We start from the raw sequence: 12,567 nt of genomic DNA, 5'->3' as shown, positions 1-12,567 counted from the left end.
AGATAAGGCAATTTCTGTAGCCTTCAACATGAAATCCAGGTTCCGTGCCGTGTGCTGTGGTCTCTGAAGGGCTGCCCACTTCTGACCTCACCTGCTTCCTCCGTACACACTGCCCGTGCCCCAGCCCTGCTGAAGCCCTCGCTTATCAGATACCTTCCTGCTTTTGTGAAACAGGCTCTCACTGGCTCTACAGCTTGTTCCGAATTCAGCTCAATTCAAGTGCTGTGTCCTTCAGCAAACCTTCCGAGAAGCACTCCCACTTCCCATCATGGATGGCTTCTGTTCAGATCCTGCAGTATCTATCCTGGGCACTTCTCACCCAGAGCACTTGCTGCTCTGAGGTTCCTACCAGCTTGTCTGTCTGTTCTTTAAAGCATCCTGAGGAGTGGACAGGCCTTGTTTCTCTGTTGCTGCAGCGGCCAGTCTGGACGAGATATGCACTATTTCTTGAATGAACTGTAATGTCCGATCGAGGTGGAAGCACTCACTTGTGCTTTGATGCATCTCCCCTCCAAACACAGCAGTGAAAAGGTACAATTTAAGTAGAGAAATAAACCCAAAAGCATAGCCAGCCCTCGAAGCAAGAGAAATACCCTTCAGTACACAAACAGACGAGAAACCTAGCATGGTCAGCATGAATTGACTAGATTTCGCTGGCCACTGAGCTGCAAGCTCGAAGCAGGCAGTGTCAGTAGGAACCTAGGGTTTTTACAAGGGTAAGGGTAACAGGGACTAAAGTGTTCAGTGGAATTAGAACTAGATGTAGCTTTTTTTTTTTTTTTGAGACAGGGTCTCGTCACCTGGGCTGTAGTACAGTGGTACGCTCACAGCTCACTGCAGCGTCAACCTGCTGGGCTCAAGCAGTCCTCCTGTCTCAGCCTCCTGAGTAGCCGGGTCTGTGCTACTGGGTCTACGCATGGTGTGTGCTCATTTTTTATGTTTTGTAGAGATGGGGTCTCACTATGTTGCCCAAGCTGGTCTTGAACTCCTGGGCTCAAGCAGTCCTCCAACCTTGGCTTCCCAAAGTGCTGGGATTACAGGCGAGAGCCACCATGCCTGGCCTTAGATAGTTTTTGAAGCTGGAGTTAGATACGATTTCCCCATCTAAGGCAATTCTCTGCTATAGAGATTGGGGCTGTATTGGCAGTTGTGGTCCTAGGAAGGTAGAACGCAAGGCCTGGGATGAGTCCTGCTGTTCCATGATTCTCTGCCAGGGTCTGCACTGTCAGTGACGTAACCACGTGACAGAATCCTGCATCACCACGGAAAACCTAGTTCTGGACTGAGGCCTTGGAAGGCTCGGAGGGCAACCACAGAACACAGTGCTATGGGCTGAATACTTTTGTGTCCCCCGCTCTGCCAAAGTCACGTGCTCAAATCCCACTCTCTAGTTTCACTGTATTAGAAGGTAGAGCCCTTGGGAGGGGATTAGGTCATCAGGGTGGACTCCTTGTGAATGGAATAATGTGCTTAGAAGAGACCCCATAGAGATCCCTGGTCCCTTCTGTCTTGTGAGGTCACAGAAGCTGGCAGTTGGGCCCTCACCAGACACCGAATCTGCTGATGCCTTGCTCTTGAACTTCCAGCCTTGAGAACTGTGAAAAATGAATTTCTATTGTTTTAAGCCACTCAGGTAATGGGAGTTTGTTATAGCAGCCTGAGTGGACTGAGCCACTAGACAGGGAGGAGAACGCCAGCAACAGAAAACCTTCTGTCACCATGAGCCTGAAACCCAACATCAAACTTTCTACCACGATGAGCCTGAGACCCCAATTCCTCTATACTCTAATACACATCCTCACAGAGTTGATGCCTTACAGAGCTGTGCATTTACTGCATCGGAAATTTAAGGACAGACAGTCTGGCAAAAACTGTCAAAATAAGTATGTTTAAGATGCTTAAAAACATAAATTAGCATCCATGAAAACAAGAAATTTTCCAAAAGGAAACGAGCAAGAAGATGTGACCCAAAAATAAAGGAAGAAAAAAAGGAAGAAGAACTTGAAATCTAGTAAATGAAAAGGATATGAGCCAGGATGATAGACTCTGTACTGGACATAGTCAAAGATAAAATTAGTGGATTGGCAGTTACTTCACAAAATTGACCCAGACAACAGGGACAAGGTGGAGGGGCACAGTGATAAAATTCAAGGTCCTGTATTCAGGCAAGCCTGGAGGCAACTCTTTACTTTGACTTGACAGTTATGTGCCACAATAATGGCTATTTATTTATTTATTTATTATTTTGAGACGGAGTTTCGCTCTTGTTGCCCAGGCTGAAGTGCAATGGTACGATCTCGGCCCACCAGAACCTCTGTCTCCTGGGTTCAAGCGATTCTCCTGTCTCAGTGTCCTGAGTAGCTGGGATTACAGGCATGCACTACCACTTCCATCTAATTTTGTATTTTTAGTAGAGACGGGGTTTTTCTGTGTTGGTCAAACTGGTCTCGAACTTCCAACCTCAGGTGATCTGCCCACCTCAGCCTCCCAAAGTGTTGGGATTACAGGCGTGAGCCACCGTGCCTGGCCTAATAATGGCTTTTTAACTGAAGCTAGTTTGAGTCTGTTTGCTTTTTGCCTGCAAGAGGAATAATCTTTTCTCATGTACAAACCCCTTCATAAGATGACACTGTTTCATTAAAGTTAGGCATTAGATGATCTGACAGTCAGTTAGAGTTAATTATCAGAGAAGATGTAAATCAGGGCATTTGATATGATTAATATTGGCACATAAAAAAGAAATCTCTGAAACTTAAGACAAGGAAAACAAACTTGATGGGAGGACGTGGACAGGAGACCGGTTTGCTTAGCGGCCTATCTCCACCCGCCTCCTGCACACCACCCAGCCGAGGAGCCCACTTCCAGGAGACCCGTCTGCTCAGCGGCCTATCCCCACCCTCCTCCCTCATGCTGCCAAGCCCAGGAGCCCGCTTCTGAATGCTCCGTTTGATCTCTGAAGAGGTTTCAACACTTGACAGGATCCTTATCAGGTTTTAAGACACATTTGGGTGATCTTTATTAGTATTGTTGAAATTTCTTTGTGTTTGCAAGTATGCATTGAAATACTGATTTGGGCCGGGCGCAGTGGCTCGCGCTTGTAATCCCAGCACTTTGGGAGGCCGAGGTGGATGGATCACGAGGTCAGGAGATCGAGACCATCCTGGCTAACACAGTGAAACCCCACCTCTACTAAAAATACAAAGAATTAGCTGGGCCTGGTGGCAGGCGCCTGTAGTCCCAGCTAGTCAGGAGGCTGAGGCAGGAGAATGGCGTGAATTTGGGAGGCGGAGCTTGCAGTGAGCCAAGATTGCACCCCTGCACTCCGGCCTGGGAGACGGAGCGAGACTCCGTCTCAAAAAAAACAAAAAAAAAAACACCTGAATTGAAGAGATATTCATGTTCTTTAGCTAATGTTATGGTCTTAGGAGCAGCCTTGTCTCCAAAACTCACAGTGTAATATATTTATAATATTTATATATATATTTAATTGCAACAAACTATACTAACATAAAACTTGCCAGCTTCACCAGTTCAGTGAATGCTAGATTCATGTAGTGAAATGTGCTTGTGTCCCCTCCCCACCCCTGCCGTGTTCAGCCTCTGCTGTTAAACCCCAGCCAGGCGCAGCTTTGGGTGTGTCCACAGTCACCCTGCTGCTCTCTTCCACTCCCTCTGACCACACTCAGTTTTGAGCCCCACAAATGTTTCTGTTGTCTTCAGCAATGCCCTGGGATAATTAGGAACCAATTCAGTGAAATTGTGGCTAATTCTAAAAACAGTTTCTGAAGTCATTTTAGGAGATTTGTTCCCACCCTGGAGGGCTCCTGCAGCAAGAATTCTCCAGCTCTCCCTGCAGACTACCCAGCCGCAGTCCAGTCTGTGTCTCCATTAAACCCACACCTCCAGTTGCCTCCACTGCTCTTAGGTTTAAAGAGTGCCCTCAGGTTTGTTTAAACATCACCAAACTCGTTTCTCCCTGAATGACGCCCCTGGTCTTATGGTAGCAGCCAGGGCCCTCTCAGCTTGTCACTCCAGCCCTGCAACCACTGCCTCCCAGAGCCAGGGCACAGCTGATCAGGACCCCTGGTATTAGCCCGCCACACTCAAAGTTGAGCCTCCATTCCAGAGTGGAGGCTGGACAGAGGTAGGAAGGCCCCCGCCCAAGACTGCACTAGCCAGGATGTGGCAGCAGCAGCACATAGCTGGGGCGTGGTGGAGCGGGGAAGAGAGCACTGCGTCGTCAGCTATAGCAGTCTGGAATGGAGTTGCTGCCTCACTGGCCTGGAAAGGGGAGGCAGGGAGCAGTCTTGGTTCAAATGCAACAGACTCTGGCCTTTCTTACTGAATTTTCGATTGTTTGCTATGAACCCTTAGAATGATCTCCAGCGTCTTTGAATAGTTGTTTTCTTACAGGGTTCACCTGTTTTCCTTGGGAGCAAGCAGGTCAGTGGAGTTTCTTGTGCTGTCATGCTGGAAGTTGATTCCCCACAGTAGGGATTCTTGCAGAAGAAATATTACTTTAGAAGAGAGGCTGGGCACGGTGACTCAAGCCTGTGGTCTCAGCTACTTGGGAGGCTGAGGCAGGAGGATCACTTGAGCTCGGGAGGTCAAAGCTGTAGTAAGCCGTGGTCACACCATGCACTCTTGCCTGGGTGACACAGTGAGGCCCTGTCTCAGAAAGAAAAAGGAAGATAAGGAGGCTAGGACAGGGGTGGTGGCCTTCTAGGCCTTCTTTCCTCTCTCTCCAGCAACTCCAGATCACATGTCTGTGAGTCATTTAAAAATGTCTTCATTCAGTTCACGCCAGGATGCTGTTCAGGAAAATGTGTTGGACTTCTCTGGCTGCTGAGAAGGTGGACTTGGATTCCCCTTCTTTGCCTGCCGTCCTTGTGCCAGGGCCCAGGGATGGAAGAAAGTCAGATGGTCTGTCAGTGTTGTGATTTGTTAGGGAGTCTGTGGTCTTAGGCCAGTCCCTTGACACCCTCTTTCTCTGGAGGATCACAGAGATCTCTTCCCCATAACTTGCAATGAGATTGCCTTTGTGCGAGGACTGTGAAGCCTTGATGAAAGGCTTTCTTCAGAGGGTCTTTCTTATTTATTTAATTTTGTTTTGTGATTTTCTAGGAGTTTGCGGCACTTACTAAGGAACTCAATGTATGCAGGGAACAGCTTCTTGAAAGGGAAGAAGAAATTGCTGAACTGAAAGCAGAAAGGAATAACACCAGGGTGAGTGTGACCTTTCTGTTCACCGTCTGCCCCTGGAGCCACTGTCAGAAGGAGGGGTGCTGTCTCAAAACAAAAGGACGACCCACTCTGTCCGGCCTGAAACACTTTTCATACCTTTTCCCACTGAGCAGACTGTGATTAGTCAGCATGATCACACATTAATGACTTGAAATTTGTGATGAGAAGTTATGATATTTTAATACAATTGAGGGGAATTTGTCTTTCTGCTGAATTGAAGGGACTTCATTTTAGCATGAGTCTGTAAAGGAATTATTTGCCCCAGATTCAATCATGAAATTAAAAGTGCTCTTTAACGAGTCTTTATTTTGGCCTTTTATTTCAGCTGCTGTTAGAGCATTTGGAATGCCTCGTCTCCAGGCATGAGCGGTCTCTTAGGATGACCGTGGTGAAGAGACAAGCGCAGTCCCCAGCAGGCGTGTCCAGCGAAGTGGAAGTGCTGAAAGCACTGAAGTCCTTATTTGAACACCACAAAGCTCTGGATGAAAAGGTGCCATCAGCCACATAAGTCTTGGTTTGTGCAGATACCGTTAGGCCAGCTTCGCAAATGTTGGTGTAACTTTTATTTTTTGAAGCTTCTTGAACTCTTGGAAATAACTTCTCTAAGAAAACAGGGTTTTGTAGGTTTAAAAAGTACTAATTGGCATAAATGTCTTAAAATTACCAATATATATTGATTTGCTGTTACAGATTGGGTAGTATTAGGTTGTTGCAAAAGTAATTGTGGGCTTTGCTATTACTTTTAATGGCAAACCCTGCAATTACTTTTGCAACAACCTAGTATTTCAGGGGAAGATTTGTTTTTCTCAAACTTAGAGCCATTAACAAGTTTTCGTGACACTAAGATCAAGGACAGACATTAATGGTATTTTATGTTATATTACACTAATATATACATTAAGTGTATATATTACACTTAACTATGTATTAAGAATAAAATAAACAGTTTACACACATACACACAAACTCAACCCCTTTTATTTTCAGGTGAGAGAGCGATTACGAGTAGCACTTGAAAGATGTAGTTTGTTAGAAGAGGAATTAGGTGCCACACACAAAGAGGTAAGCTTGAGACTTCATCATCAGTTGAACTGGGAGGTTTTTATATTTATCCTTTAATTATTAAAAGAAGCATAAGGCCAGGCGCAGTGGCTCACGCCTGTCATCCCAGCACTTTGGGAGGCCAAGGCGGGTGGATCACCTGATGTCAGGAGTTCGAGACCAGCCTGACCAACATGGTGAAACACCATCTCTACTAAAAATACAAAATTAGCTGGGAGTGGTGGCATGTTCCTTTAGTCCCAGCTACTCAGGAGGCTGAGACATGAGAATCGCTTGAGCCCAGGAGGTGGAGGTTGCAGTGAGCTGAGATTGCGCCACTGCACTCCAGCCTGGGCGACAGAGCGAGACTCTTGTCTCAAAAAAAAAAAAAAAAAAAAAAAGTAAAAGAAGTATAAAGACAGTAGTTGTGTGTATCACATGTTATTCATCTTCCCGATTGAGGACCAACCTATCTGGGTCATTTTAAGGACTAGAAAACTATGGTTACCTAAGGACTCATTTGGCCAGTGGATAATAAATTCCGTCTTTAATGATCTGGTTATTTTCGGATTGGATAGCATTGCCATATGCTTTCTCTTTTATACTATATTAAGCAGTTTATAGTTGTGTTTTTCCAAAAGGAGTTTTGCTATCTTTACTTATTTCTCTTACGTAAGGTATTTTACACTCATATTCAATTTTTTGGTTTCAGCTAATGATTCTTAAAGAACAGAATAGTCAGAAAAAAACACTAACAGATGGAGTGCTGGACATAAACCACGAACAAGAAAATACACCAAGCACGAATGGAAAGGCAAGTCTGTAGGCTTTCTCTTCATTCTGTTTGATTTCATTTGTCCACAGCATGTGTCGGGTTATGTGGAAAATGGTTGCTAAAGTGCCGGCTTAGAGCTGAAGTGGTCGTGAAAATTGTGTAATCCAACAGATTGCATAAGTCAGTTTTGATTTTAGCTGTTTCCTGGAAGTATTTTTATTTTATAGCTCACCAAACAAGGGTATTTAGGGTGTTTTTTTTTTCCCCCCTATCAGAGATCTTCTGATGGTTCTTTAAGCCATGAGGAAGACCTTGCTAAAGTAATTGAGCTCCAAGAAATCATAAGTAAGCAGTCAAGGGAACAGAGCCAAATGAAAGAACGCCTGGCTTCCCTCTCCAGTCACGTGTCAGAGCTGGAAGAGGATCTGGACACTGCTAGAAAAGATCTCATCAAATCTGAAGAAATGAACACAAAATTGCAACGAGATGTCCGTGAAGTGAGCAATAACAAAAATTACAGGCTTGTCATGAAGTTGAATGTTTGGGAGGTTTTATTTAATGATTTTTTTTCTCCTTTTGTCCCTTGCTCTCCCAATTACTTTCAACCTTTGTATTATTATATAAGTTATATTGAAAAAGAAAGAGTGCTGTGAAACTGCGATAAGATACCTCCCCATTTTTGTTGTGAAATCTCCTGTCCCTGAGCGCTTCAAAATAGAGGAGAACTAGTACCACTGACTGATGTGGCCATGGAGTGGACGCCACACCAGCCCCTCCTACCTGTGCTGCTTTGATATTCTTTAATGTCCTTGTTTGTAGATTCTTCATCTGTGCAATTTCTAGGCTGTCTTAATTTGTTCTTATGTTCAGCAAGCAGACGTTGATCCTGGCTGTGCTAGTTCACGTAGGGCGATGTGACTATAGTCTGTTAACTGTGGGAAGGGGCGTTGCTGGCGGTCTTCTCGTTTTCTGACCTGCTCCTTCAAGGAACTCGTGGCATTGAATATTGATGGTCAGACAAATAATCAAGAGTGGAATTTGCTTCTACGTGGGTCATCAGGATCGTATAGTAAAAATATGTCGCAGTATACTCATTGCTGACAAGTATTTCTGCCATTATCACTATGAGAAACTATTTGATCATGGAACAGTGAGGCTGAGTTCTTTCTCAGGTGCCCTTCCTGTCACTTTCTAACCTGCGCTTTGTCCCTTGTCAGGCGCCTCAACCGTGGAACGTCTGCTTTTCAGTGTGATAGTTTGGCATGAGTAATTTCATGTAGGAATTCGCCACAGGAAGAGCATGTGTGTGTGCTGTATCACCTGCTAGGTTCTATTCTTTGGCTATAGCGGGAGATTATGTGGCAGAGATTAACATGCTGAGAATTTTGAAATTCTTTTAAGACCTATCACTTTTATTTTTTATTTTTTATTTTAACTTTTAAGTTTGGGGTACATGCTTAGGTCTGTTACGTAGGTAAACTTGTGTCCTGGGGGTTTGTTGTACAGATTATTTCATCATCCAGGTACCAAGCCTAGTACCCATTCGTTATTTTTCCTGATCCTCTTCTTCCTCCTACCCTCCAGTGTGTGTTGTTCCCCTCTGTGCGTCCCTGTGTTCTCATCATTTAGCTCCCACTTATAAGTGAGAACATGAGGTATGTTGTTTTTCTGTTCCTGTGTTTGCTAAAGATAGTGGCCGCCAGCTCCATCCATGTCTCTGCAAAGGACATGATCTCATTCTGTTTTATGGCTTCATAGTATTCCATGTTGTATATGTACCACATTTTCCTGATCCAGTCCACTATTGATGGGCATTTAGGTTGATTCCATGTCTTTGCTATTGTGAATAGTGCTACAGTGAACATACACATACATGTGTCTATATAATAGAACGATTTATATTCCTTTGGGTATATACCCAGTAATGAGATTTCTGGGTTGGTATTTCCATCTTTAGGTCTTTGAGGAATCTCCACACTGCCTTCCACAATGGTTGAACTAATTTACACTCCCACCAACAGTAGGAAAACATTCCTTTCTGTCCACAACCTCACCAGCATCTGTTACTGACTTTTCCATAATAGCCTTTCTGACTGGTGTGAGATCCTGTGTCATTGTGGTTTTGATTTGCATTTCTCTAATCAGTGATGTTGAGCTTTTTTCCCCTATGACTTTTAGTAGTCACTTTTAATAGTTATCACTTCGCTAACCTTAGTCATTTTATAAATAGGGAACAACTTGAAAATAGTGAATTCTGGGGGTGGAGGACAGGTATTTCACAAGCAAAAAGTTCTGGTCCTAGCCTTAAGTGTTTGATACTGTTTAGTAATCATCTTGCAGACTTCAGGTAGTTGCGTCCAATTAAATTGAACTTGTACTTCTGTTTCCATTTGTCAATATGCCTGAATCTTGTAATTGTATGAGATTTCATCTAACCCTTATCCTAGAAAGTGAGACTTGTATCTCACTACTGTATCCATTGAGAGAGGCCACACCCTGTCCTGTGTAAGACCATTTGTAGCGTGAGGCAGACACAGACTGCGTCGTCTTTGAGGTCACTTTCACCTCCTTGAAAAATATTTAGATATTTGAGTGTATATATGTTTATAATATTATGTAGAAATGGGAAAACTTGGTCAACTGAGTGGCTAGACATAGTATTAAGAGAGACAAGTCTTTGTTAATCGTATAGGTGAATATGATATTTGAGGTAGTTACATTTTCATTCACATTTGAGAAAATTGACGTCGTCTTCAATTTAATTTTGAGGACACTATTTTTTTTTTTTTTTGAGACAGGATCTCTCTCTGTTACCCAGGCTGGAGTGCAGTGGTGCCATCATAGCTCACTGCAGCCTTGAACTGCCGGACTCGAGCAATCCTCCTGCCTCAGCCTCCCAAGTACCTGGGACTACAGGGGCATGCCACCATGCGTGGCTAATTTTTGTTTCTTTAAAATTTTTTTGGCCAGGGATGCTGGCTCACGTCTGTAATCCTAACACTTTGGGAGGCCAAAGGAAGGCCAAGGAGGATCTCTTGAGCCCAGAAATTCAAGACCAGCCTGAGCGACATAGTAAGACCTCTATCTCTACAAAAAATTAAAAATTAGTGGATATAGTGGTATGCGCTTGTAGTCCCAGCTACTGGGAAGATTGAGGTGGAAGGATCCCTTGAGCCTGGGAAGTCAAGGCTGTGGTGAGCCCTGATTGCACCACAGCATTCCAGCCTAGGTGATAGAGGGAGACTGTGTCTCAAAAAATAAAATACAATATTTTTGTAGAGACAAGGTCTTGAACTCCTGGCCTCAAGCCATCCTCCCATCTTAGCGTCCCAATGTACTGTGATTATAGGAGTGAGCTGCTGTATCTGGCCTGAAGATGCTAATTTTTAATTTGATTGGAAATTTGGGATTTAGTTCAGTTTTTTTCTCTCTTAAGTATCTTAATGTGTAATCTGTTAATTACGTACTTTTTTGTCCCCTCTGAAATACTAATTTAGGCCATGGCCCAAAAGGAAGACATGGAAGAGAGAATCACTACTCTTGAAAAACGCTACCTCGCTGCACAGCGTGAAGCCACATCTGTGCATGACCTCAATGATAAACTTGAAAATGAAATTGCAAATAAAGATTCTATGCATCGACAGGTAATGGATTTTATCGATCTTTGTCTGGCTTCAGTTAATTATTAATGAAATTAAAGACCCTTTTTCTCTCACTTTCATGTTGGAAATCAAGTCCAAATATCAAGTTTTTATGACCTTAGAATATTATGTTCAAGATATGTGGGAGTTCCTTCAGTTTACAGGTTTTGATAACGTAGGATTTGATTTAACCATTTTGTCCTCAATTTTTTCTTTTGTTGTAATTGAAAGTTAATCTATTGCTTTTTAGCATTTTTACCAAAGGAGGAGAGAGTGGCAAAGAACTTCAAGGCAACTGGCTATTTGTTACTAAGTGGGAGCACTATGATAAATGAATGGTATGAGAAATAAAGTCTTGGTCAGACGCAGTGGCTCATGCCTGTCATTCTAACACTTTGGGAAGCTGAGGCGGGAAGATCACTTGAGCCCAGGAATGTGAGAACAGTCTGGTCAACATAGCAAGACCCTGTCTCTACAGAAAATTAAAAAAATAAATAATTAGCTCGGCATGGTGGAATGTGCCTTTAGCCCTAGCTACTCAAGAGGCTAAGGAGGGAGGATGACTTGAGCCTTGGAGTTCAAGGCTTCACTGTGCTATGATTGTGCCACTGGACTCCAGCCTGGGCCACAGAACAAGACCCCGTGTCTAAAATAAAAAATGCGGCTGGGCACGGTGGCTCACGCCTGTAATCCCAGCACTTTGGGAGGCCACGGCAGGCGGATCATGAGGTCAGGAGTTTGAGACCAGCCTGACTAACATGGTGAAACCCTGTCTCTACTAAAAATAGAAAAATTAGCTGGGCATAGTGATGCACATCTGTAATCCCAGCTGCTGCTCAGGAGGCTGAGGCAGGAGAATCGCTTGAACCTGAGAGGCAGAGATTGCAGTGAGCCAAGATTGCACCACTGCACTCCAGCCTGGGCGACACAGCTAGACTCCGTCTCAAAAAAAAAAAAGGCAATGAAGTCTATAGTAAGAAATTGTGTCTCCTGTGGTTTCGTTAAACCATACTTACTCTTGTAAGAGTATCACTGTACTCCAGCCTGGGTGACAGAGCGAGACTCTGTCTTTAAACAAAAAAAAAAAGTTTCTTAGAAGTTATTTAGGAAGAGCAAATACTTTGGCAAGAGGTGTTTTGCACATTGAAACGAAGCCCAGGAAAGTGGGCATGTACTCCAGGCAACAGGAAAATTTGACCCAGGCCAGGCACAGTGGCACACACGTGTAATCCCACCACTTTGGGAGGCTGAGGCAGTTGGATCACTTGAGGTTAGGAGTTCACGACCAGCCTGGCCAACATGCCAAAGCCCTGTCTCTACTAAAAATACAAAAATTAGCCAGGTGTGGTGGCACATGCCTATAATTGCGGCTACTCAGGAGGCTGAGGCAGGAGAATTGCTTGAACTCGGGAGGTAGAGGTTGCAGTGAGCCGAGACTGTGCCACTGCACTCCAGCCTGGGTGACAAAGCAAGACTATCTCAAAACACACACACACACACACACACACACACACACACACACACACACACACCAACACACACACACACACACACCACACACACACACACACACACACCTGACCCAGAAGCAACCCCCATCACTGTAGCTCTTCCATCATGACTCTCTTAGTCTGTATCTGCATTTCAGTTTGTTTCAATCTGCTAAAAACTGATACAGCTAGAAGATTTGCTGCATTTTGATGCTTTGCTCTCATTTTATAGACTGAAGATAAAAACCGCCAGTTACAGGAGCGCTTGGAATTGGCAGAGCAAAAGCTGCAGCAGACACTGAGGAAGGCAGAGACGCTCCCTGAGGTGGAGGCGGAGCTGGCCCAGAGGGTGGCAGCGCTTTCCAAGGTAGTGCCA

General features: G+C 44.3%; 1 protein-coding gene across 26 annotated transcripts in view; it reads left to right on the top strand.

Moving 5' to 3' along the window:
- PPFIA1 (PTPRF interacting protein alpha 1) overlaps nt 1–12,567 on the top strand; it is a 119,541-nt gene that overhangs the window by 47,662 nt on the left and 59,312 nt on the right. For all 26 annotated transcript variants that reach the window (XR_012422917.1, XR_012422918.1, XR_012422916.1 and 23 more), the window contains exons 3-9: nt 5,125–5,226; nt 5,570–5,734; nt 6,232–6,306; nt 6,998–7,099; nt 7,336–7,557; nt 10,558–10,704; nt 12,424–12,558. Coding sequence is in view for 23 of the 26 variants with exons in the window: in XM_065527820.2 (XP_065383892.1) it covers nt 5,125–5,226; nt 5,570–5,734; nt 6,232–6,306; nt 6,998–7,099; nt 7,336–7,557; nt 10,558–10,704; nt 12,424–12,558 (948 nt within the window). In the remaining 3 variants the exon portion in view is untranslated. The remainder of the gene's footprint in view (nt 1–5,124; nt 5,227–5,569; nt 5,735–6,231; nt 6,307–6,997; nt 7,100–7,335; nt 7,558–10,557; nt 10,705–12,423; nt 12,559–12,567) is intronic.

Source organism: Macaca fascicularis, chromosome 14 (assembly GCF_037993035.2).
Source record: "Macaca fascicularis isolate 582-1 chromosome 14, T2T-MFA8v1.1".
Classification (NCBI taxonomy): Eukaryota; Metazoa; Chordata; class Mammalia; order Primates; family Cercopithecidae; genus Macaca; species Macaca fascicularis.
The sequence above is the reverse complement of the archived record's forward strand: the minus strand, read 5'-3'. Positions and strand labels throughout refer to the sequence as shown.